The 9,451-nt window shown below is 35.0% G+C and overlaps 1 protein-coding gene across 1 annotated transcript in view; it reads left to right on the top strand.

Annotated features, from left to right (window-relative positions):
- Window positions 1-1,697: 1,697 nt before the first annotated feature.
- The window catches only part of LOC104469706 (sodium bicarbonate cotransporter 3-like), a gene marked incomplete at both ends in the record, with an annotated part of 8,826 nt that continues 1,072 nt past the window's right edge, over window positions 1,698-9,451 (top strand). Inside the window, 9 exons of the mRNA XM_010084310.1 lie at window positions 1,698-1,803; window positions 2,048-2,209; window positions 3,207-3,320; window positions 3,771-3,932; window positions 4,161-4,412; window positions 6,620-6,688; window positions 7,122-7,295; window positions 7,652-7,783; window positions 8,523-8,620. Coding sequence (XP_010082612.1) covers window positions 1,698-1,803; window positions 2,048-2,209; window positions 3,207-3,320; window positions 3,771-3,932; window positions 4,161-4,412; window positions 6,620-6,688; window positions 7,122-7,295; window positions 7,652-7,783; window positions 8,523-8,620 — 1,269 coding nt within the window. The remainder of the gene's footprint in view (window positions 1,804-2,047; window positions 2,210-3,206; window positions 3,321-3,770; window positions 3,933-4,160; window positions 4,413-6,619; window positions 6,689-7,121; window positions 7,296-7,651; window positions 7,784-8,522; window positions 8,621-9,451) is intronic.

Consider the following 9,451-nt stretch of genomic DNA (forward strand, 5'->3'; position numbering starts at 1 on the left):
AAACCTCTGCTCCCCCAATGGGGAAGAGGGGAAGAGGGTGTGGAATACGCATCTTCAGCTAAGTGAGCCAGAAGACAGCCTCAAATACTCTTCTGTTCTGTTTCATCTTTTTCTTTGTGGATTTCCACTTACCTGCGCTCGGTGTCAATCTTTATCTTAATTGCTTTTGTTGAGAAGTTTGCCTCTTGGTCTTCCTTTGGGGTGCTTGTTTGTGTCGCTGTCTTGACCAACAACTAAAGATGCTTTCTTTTCGTCTCATCATACTTAGTGTTGCAATTCCTTTCTCTTCTGAGATTTCTTAAGTTACTCTGTTTGCATCTACCTTATAGGAATTACTGCTTTCCAGTATTCTCCTGTTTCCTCTTGCTGTTTCTTTAGTATTCTGTTATAAAAAAAAAAAGTATATTTGCTACTTTTTTTGGTGAAGTTCCCTAGACATTGTGCTTCACAAATCTAGATTCTTTTTGTCCATGCGTATTTAGTGCTTTTTCCTCCTTTACCTTCATGCTATTAGGATGCAAGTTTGCCCTTCCATGATTCTTTGTTTTTCAGTGTCTTGATGAATCTCATAGAAAAATACTTTTTTCTTGCTTATTATCTATTTCTCTTCTACATAAATGCTTAGAGGTTAAGCTTATGGTTTGGTGTGCTTGAATAGTGTTATTTAAAAACATGCCATTAAATCAATATTCAGTGTGTTGGGTTTTTTTTTTTAACTGATGCATTCCTGTCAACCTGTCAGACAGAAAGGATTCTGCAGCCCAAGTTTGCAAACCATTGCATTAGGGAGGGGCACTTTTACTTCTTCAAAAACTTATTAAAAATGCATGTATGCAGTTGCTTTAAATCTGAGCAATTTATGCATTTATATCTTCAGTTAGCCCACTACATACTCAAAAATGGTGTCTGAATTCAGGGTGACCAGTTTTGGTTATGTGTAGATCAAAAGACATGCTAAGTGCAAGATAAATGGTTAACTCTACCAGCATTTTAGAAAAGACTTGGAAACATCTAGAGGCTAATGACATGCCTGGTTTGAAAAGGAGTTGCTGAAACTGTCATCTACACCAACTTTTAAAAATGTAATAGTTTCGGTCTCTGTTTTCTCTTTTGTTGGTGTACCATAGGACTAATTGAAGTTTGAATCATTCTGGGATGTTATGCTTTATAGAAAAAAACCCTTAATTTGTACACAGCTGTAGAAAACTATTTACGCCAAGTTAGTCCAATTTTGTAGAAATCCTTAAAAATAATACAAAATATGTTAGCATAGGATTGTTCGAAGGTGATGTCATTTGGATTTTTATCATCATCTTTTTATTCACGTTATGTAGAAGTCTGCATGTGTTATCTGTTTAATTGTATTTTTCAGGTGTCATTCTATTTAAACCCCGGCAGATCAATCATATAGTTAAGTTAACATTTTGCCTGCTTCTCATTCTTTAAAATACGTAGTTTGGTTTTTTTGTTCCAATCTGTCAAACCTCCTGAGCCGTTGCTTCTTTGGTTCTTCATCTCCCCCTCCACCAGTAATCCTAGTTCATGTCATGTAAGGAGGAGTCTTGTACTCTGTTTCTTTCCTAGAAGATTAGGCTAAACTCTGGTTCAAACTCCTTAGGATTTTTGAAATTACTGCAAATTGATGCATTTTGGAACGTAAGGCTTGAAAGCATGTAAATTATTTTTCTGCCCTTCAGATGTGTGTGTTCTGAGCCTGAGAAAGCCAGCAATGAAACTTTGAAGGTCTGGAGGAGTATGAATAAGTCTGTGGAAAATATAGCATGGAGTAACCTTACAGTTTCTGTGAGTATCTAAAAGCTACGTGTGTGTGTGTGTGTATGCACACATATACACACGTGTGTGTGTGTGTATGCACACATATACACACGTGTGTGTGTGTATGCACACATATACACACGTGTGTGTGTGTGTGTATGTATATATAAAAAATAAACACCCACATAGTACCAGTCTTGATTAATACAAGTTAGCATGAACGTACTAAATGAATAAAGCATAGAAATTTAAGGAGTTTTTCTCTTTGCAGGAATGTTTAAAATTTCATGGTGTATTTCGTGGATCAGCTTGTGGCCATCATGGACCATATATTCCAGATGTTCTCTTCTGGTCTGTCATATTATTCTTTACAACATTTTTCCTCTCCTCTTTCCTTAAGCAATTCAAGACCAAACGCTATTTCCCAACTAAGGTAATTCTGATGAGAGACTATAGTGATCTTGTGATAAATACATTCGTATAATTTAACGATGTTGAAGTTTTTATTTTGTTTCAGAACTTTTTATTGAGAGATTTATTTTAATGCAGAAAAAGACATTAAAACCAGAAAATGAGCTAATAATTCTGAAAATGAAGACATTGGAGTAAATAAATACATTGACTGCTGAAAATTCAGTGTTTACTCTCTATTTTCCTGTAGTTACAACAGGATGTTCTAAACATTAGCAGACCTAAGCAGTCTGTCTCCCCATATTGATGGGTATTGCCAGGTATCATTTGGAGAGATAATGTTGCTGCTGTCTTCCTCACCTAGCTGTACAGAACAATTGGTTGCTTTTCTCAACCTGCTGACTTATGAAGGGTTGTGCGCGGTTCCTTAGGGGATTACTGTTTCTAGTAGAGGCTAAGATAATGATTATCCTTGGACTGATTTATACAACTTACTTCTGCTAGCCAAAATAAAGTGGTTAGATCTTCTCTAAACCTCAGCTCATTCCTACAGTGTGTATCTGATGTTTAATAAAATCACCTTCGATAACCTGAATCTGTTGCAAATTATCCCCGTATCTGTAAAAATATCAAATGTATAAAGATTTCAGAACAATTCAGTGTTGTTGTTGAATTAAGCTACAAGATTCCAGCTGTGGTGGCCCAACCTCCTAGTAGGCTTGAGAGGACAGGAAGATGAGGAAGGAGTTATTTTAAGTAATTTGCTGCTTGCAGCAAATAATTTTAAATTAGATAATTGGATGAACAGTTGTACAGAAGAATTACTTACCTTGTGCAACTTCATGCTATGCTGTCCTGCAGCTTAAATTTTGAAATAAAAAGATAAAATAGATATAATGTTCAGTGGTATAGTATAATATAAAAAGACTTCACTATTCATAGGGGAGTAAATTGTCTTTGTATACCTTCAAATTATAATGATGAAAAAGCAAGAGTTACCACAAGTCTTTTCTTTATAGGTACGTTCTACCATCAGTGACTTTGCGGTATTTCTGACCATAGTTATCATGGTTTTGATTGACTATCTTGTGGGGGTACCTTCTCCTAAGCTTCATGTTCCAGAGAAATTTGAAGTAAGGAATAGAATATTTTTAAAAACTTAACTTTTTAAATGTTTGCCGTTTCATGGACAGTAGAACAATGGAATTCTATAGAAACCTAAGTTTATCTTTTTTACTTACAATGTAGTTGATGAAGTAATTTACCTTTTTTGTCTTGGATGTATGTCTTATCTGACAGAAGATACTGTGCTTTGTATTATAATATCACTGAAAAGGAAACATTCTTTTGTGCAAATGTGCAGAAAGGAAAGAATGGAATGGATGTGTGTTAATTTTTTTCCATGTAAATGTCACACTCACATGTAACAGCTAAATCAGTCTTTCGGTCAAAAGCATTGGAAAAAAAATCTTAAAACATATTTAAGAGACCGTTGGTCTGTTCATTGCAGCTGTTTGTAGCAATAAAATCTGCATTTTTATCTTAGTCATTTAATTCTTATTGTTGATACTTTGTTTTTTCAGCCCACTAGAAAAGACCGAGGATGGTTCATAGATCCCCTTGGGAGCAATCCTTGGTGGACACTCTTGGTAGCTGCTGTTCCTGCATTACTGTGTACCATTCTCATTTTCATGGATCAACAAATAACAGCTGTTATTATAAACAGGAAGGAGCATAAACTGAAGGTAAAAGTAATTTTCACAAAACTCTATAATGTTGTGTAAGTTGAGTTTATTTTAAATAGGATTCATTCTGCAAGTCTGTGAAACATTACCAGCAGCTACTAATAATTTTGTGGACACACTCAAAGTATCTTAACTTTTGTAGTTATCTATTATTTACCAGCTAAGTTATAAATATGGTATCAAATAAATAGAAAGCTTATGAAATTATTTGTTCATTTAATTTTACAGAAAGGCTGTGGTTATCATCTTGATCTGCTCATGGTTGGTGTTATGTTGGGAATATGTTCTATTATGGGTTTACCATGGTTTGTTGCTGCGACTGTCCTGTCTATAAGTCATGTTAACAGCCTGAAAGTTGAATCTGAATGCTCAGCACCAGGAGAGCAACCAAAGTTTTTGGGAATCCGGGAGCAGCGAGTGACGGGATTGATGATTTTTGTCCTGATGGGACTGTCAGTGTTCATGACCTCTGTGTTAAAGGTAAAAGACATTTTTTCAAAAATACTTTTTTTGTTGTTGTTGTTGTGCTTTTGATTTTGGTATTGTGATTTAGCATTTCATGTTAGGAAGTTTTATTATGTTAAGTAAAATATGCCTAGACTCATTCTCAAATTGCCTTTTTAAAAGCAGGTGTTGGCTGAATAGAAACGATGAGGGGAGATGTAAGAAAATGAAATCTGAGCAGGCTAGAAATGTAGTGAGTAGTGAGGAACGCAACCTTTGCCCATGTTACCTCATTTTCTTGCTAGCTATTTTTTAGTTTCTCAAGTCCATGTTACCTACAATAGTTCTGTAGTTTTCATGTGAGTGCACAAATGGAGAGACAAAAGGAGTGTGATAAAAATACAAAGTTACTTGAACAGAAGTAGTATAATAGAAGAAACAGAAACATCTGGTTTAAAAAGTGATCATGAGAATTGACATTGTTCACTTCTCATTCTTATCTTCAGCTTATTAAACTTCCTTTGATGTTTAAAGTGTTAAGATTATCTTATGCATCATCACAGTGTAGTAGAGATTTTTGCCGGTCATATTGTGGCCTCAGTGTACGCTTTGCCTCTTAGTTTATAGCTATAGTGCCCTTCTGAAGACTTCATTGGAAGAAAACCAATAAGTTCAGCTGGCTTTTTGCTCAGATTTGAGTAAAACCTGTTCAACTTCTGCTTTGTTGGTTCAAATCCAGTAGTTAAAAGGAGAAATTTAAAAACTGGTTTTTTTGTTGCCAAAATAGCAGATATGGCATAAATTGCATAATTGCTAATGCCTTTAAAGCACTTTGTAAAAGTCTATTTAAAGACAGACCACAAGTCATTTCACAAAAAAGTAGCTTCTAAAGGCTGTTTAAGTTTAGATAATGGGAAGAAATAAACTTAAGAACACACAGCTATGGTTAAGTAATTAGAGGTACATATTATCAATTCTTGATAGTTGACTGTATGTATGTGTTAAAGAATGTAAAGGTCTGAAAACAGTAAGGCAGCAGTTATTAAAATGAGTATTCGGATTTGACAATCTCTGGTTTAAAAGCTACCAAGAGCTCAGCTGTGTAATTAAATTATCAGCATCAGAAGCAGAAATATTGAAATAGATTTTCTGTTGCTCAAAATAAAAATATAATGGTGCTGACTGCTGAAGCTAGATGTTCACCCCACGTTTTAACAGCTGATTCTTAGAAACTAATACTTTTTTTTTTAAGGAACCAAGGATAATAGAAATGGAGTTATTACTATTTGCTCTTTATGAAACATTTTTCAGTGTGAATGTTTGTTGTTCAAAAGAAGGAGGGGAACAAAGTCTTGCAGTTGTAGGTGGCTGTGCTTTTGTTCCATGTATGGATTTATACTAATTTAATGCAGTAGAAGTTAACATAAATAAAGTAGTAGTGTGTCAAATTATGGAGCTTACAGTGAAGACACTAGCTTTTATATCTATATATATATATATACACACACATATATATGAAGTAATGAATCCCTAACACATAGTTTTATTCCACACTGTTTAAGCTTCAGTAAAGGCTTCTGTTCATGCTTAATAGCAGCAGTTTTTATTAAGAATTTTGAGTTGTATCTTGGCTGTTCTTTACACAGGAATTTCATTAATTCAGGAGCAAAGAAAGCTTTGCTTGCTTTGTGTAGACTACAGAGGTTTGATGCATGTGCCACTGAAATCAGTGGACAACTTGATTATCTTAGTAAGATTTAAACTGATCTTATTGGAGCAAAATTTAGCCCTGAATAATTAGAGGATTTTCATGGTTCAGTAGGTATGATGGGTTTTTTGTTTCATCTGCTCCAGAAATGCAAGATTAGTGATCAAAAGTAAAACTTTGTGTGGCAATTTCATGATGTTGATAGTCTCAATGCATTTCCTATCAGATAGAAATATAGAACAGCTTAATTAGCATTAATAGAAGTCTTGGTTCCAACCTAGAAAATTGAATGAATGGGCAGTCAAGACTGAACTGCTTTTTTAATCCTGGTGATAGCCTTGTTAGTTCTAGATTTTTTCCCCCTCAATGATGTGTGTATTTTCTCTATAAATAAAGAGCCTTTGCTTTTACAGATGACACTTAAGTAAAATGTAAAGTAAAAAATAACATGGTCCATGTCTTTCCTAATGCAAACGGCTATATTATGCCAGGTTGATTCAACAAATAACTGTGTGGGTGGTTTTTTCCTCCTCAGTTTATTCCGATGCCGGTTTTATATGGTGTCTTTCTTTACATGGGAGTATCTTCATTAAAAGGCATTCAGGTAATGTCTCATTTTAATGAGCATTTTGCTTTCGTTTAACACTTAATTGAAAAGGAAACTGTAACACATTGCTTATGTGAGCAATAGTAAATTTAGCTCTTATTGTGTGAATAGTATGTAGTATAATTTTCCGAGTGTCACGTTCAGATATTTGTTCTTACGGTGTTGTGCCTTCTCAGTTCTTTTGAATTTATTTCAGTAGTGTAGCTGAGAAACAAATTTTCTGACATACTCTGAAATGTTGTAGTAGTAATGAGATGTGGGAAAAAACCTGACAAAACAGCCCCAGCCCCACCCCCTTGAATGCTCAGTGCCCTTCACTAGTATTTTATTTGGGATTAATTTATTTTTCTAGAGTCCCGTAAAAGTGTTTGTTTCCTTATGGAGGGGAAGAAAATAATTAACTGAAGGATAATTTCATTTTTCAATGCAGTTTTTTGACCGTATAAAACTGTTTGGAATGCCAGCCAAACATCAACCCGACCTGATTTATCTACGTTATGTGCCACTCTGGAAGGTCCATATCTTTACCGTTGTTCAGCTCACTTGTTTAGTTTTGTTGTGGGTGATTAAAGCCTCTGCAGCTGCTGTTGTTTTCCCTATGATGGTAAGTTATCTCTTTTACAAGTTAATAATTTTCCAAGAGTACGTGCATCATTCGGGATCCCTGCAGAACATACTTACTGCCTTTAGAAAGGAGGGAAGGGGAAAGAAACAAAAGAACCCCCAGTACAAGTTGTTCACTTTTGAAACCCAAGACTTCTGATTTCCTGAAAATAACCAATTCAGTTGGGAATAGCTATTGATAAGTGGAAGTAATATAACTTTGTAGTGAGATAAAACAGGTACTACAAGAAAAGGCTTCAGTAAAGATTCTGAATGTACTGAAAGTATGTGTGCATTTTTGTCCATTTAACTAGTTTAATATAAATTACTCCATTTCTGAATTCCATTTCCCTTAAGGTTCTAGCATTAGTGTTTATTCGCAAGCTCATGGATTTATGTTTCACCAAAAGAGAGCTTAGCTGGCTTGATGATCTTATGCCAGAAAGTAAAAAGAAGAAAGAAGATGACAAAAAGAAAAAAGAGAAAGCAGTAAGTGTGAAAGCAATCAAACTAAGCACCTTGAAAATTACTAGAAAATACTTAATGAGACTTAAAATAATTTTAAGTGGCCTGAACATATGACCTTATATACCAAATACACATATTAAAATGCTTTGCTAGTAAGATTTAATGCTAGAGGAACTGCTGCTGGCAATTAAGTTAAGGAAAAGACACAGCTTCAGTGATGTTATTATGAACTATAACTCTTAATTTGTGATTAAAATTAGCAAGTGAAGTGGAAAACAAGCAGTTTTTAGCACAAAATGTTTTCTTTGTCTTTTGTCAGGTTAGAAGTTGGGTGTGGGTGGGAGAGAAAAGCAGTGGAGTAGGGATCTTTACCCTGCTGAAATTAATCACAAAACCATTCATCATATCGGGGCCATTTTGCTTGTGTGTGCTTGCAGAGCTGCAGTTAAAACCAACTGCTAGTTACCAGCAATATAGTGATACAGCTTGTATAACTTCTTCAGGAAAGTCTCACCTAACTGTGCACCAGCCAGCTGAATTCCTTACAAAACTTGTAGCACCCTCCTTCCCCATTCCCCCTTTCCCTCTACCTGGATAAAATACTTCTGGGAAAAAAAAGGTCTTAAACGATGTCTCTTGCATTCAACTCCAGTACCTCCAAGGAAATGCCTCTTACCCCTGTGAAGATTGTCAGCATAATGTACTTTTTTGATTTCTGCTGCATGAGTAATTTTATCAACTTTTTACTTGGAATGTACAGGAAGCAGAGAGAATGCTTCAGACAGGGGACAATGAAAGTATACACCTTGCATATGGAGAAGCAAATTTGGATTTTCCTGGAAAAACCCTAAAATACAGGTATAATAAAATGTTCTTTTAAGAGTTTTTGTTTCATATGCTATAATTTGCTTTGTATTGAGTTGGTTGTGTATGAGTTGAACTAATTTTTTTTCCCCAAACTTGTAACTTAGCCATGATTAGGAAGTATGAAGGTATATGTCATGGTGCTATAATAGCATTTTTATATTGCATTGTTATTTAAAACTCCATCTTAATTATAAATTTACATGACCATCCTGAACAGATCAGATGACTCAGTTTCGACCAGCTGTACTCAAGGTGAAGAAGCTTCCTTGGTCAGTTTTTGTGGAATACTTGTGTGTTATTGTGCATGAAATCCTGAATATTAAGCAACTAATAGCATCAGTTGAGCCATGTTTTTACCAGCCACTTGGATTTTTCAGAAAAAGTCTAGTTGTGCAGTTCTTCGTTGATTCATCTAAGTGAGCACTAAAGTCTGTAATTTCTGTGATATAAAAAAAACTTTTTACAGGCAGCTGTTTTTACTTTAAAAGGTCATTTTCTGAAAGTAAATGTGAGGACATGGTTACTGGTTCTCTTCCAGAAAATGAAGTGCTCAGATTTCACTAATGGAAAGTTCCTTCAGCACTGGAAGGCATTTTATCTCAGTATGTATCTCCTTTACTGGGGATTTATTTAGCTTAGTTGTCAGGTATTCTACAACTGTTCAACACACCTGGAAGATGTGACAGATAAATAGCTTGTTAGCTTTTTTTGCTGCTCTAATACTAAGGGTTCCTAGGTTAAAAATTGTCTTTCCTATGGATTTAGTGTAGTGTCAGGTCTACCCTGATCTGAGTTGGGAACAGACAGATTTTTTTGAATCAG

The sequence above is a fragment of the Pterocles gutturalis genome, unplaced genomic scaffold (genome assembly GCF_000699245.1).
Source record: "Pterocles gutturalis isolate BGI_N339 unplaced genomic scaffold, ASM69924v1 scaffold41555, whole genome shotgun sequence".
In the NCBI taxonomy this organism is placed as follows: Eukaryota; Metazoa; Chordata; class Aves; order Pterocliformes; family Pteroclidae; genus Pterocles; species Pterocles gutturalis.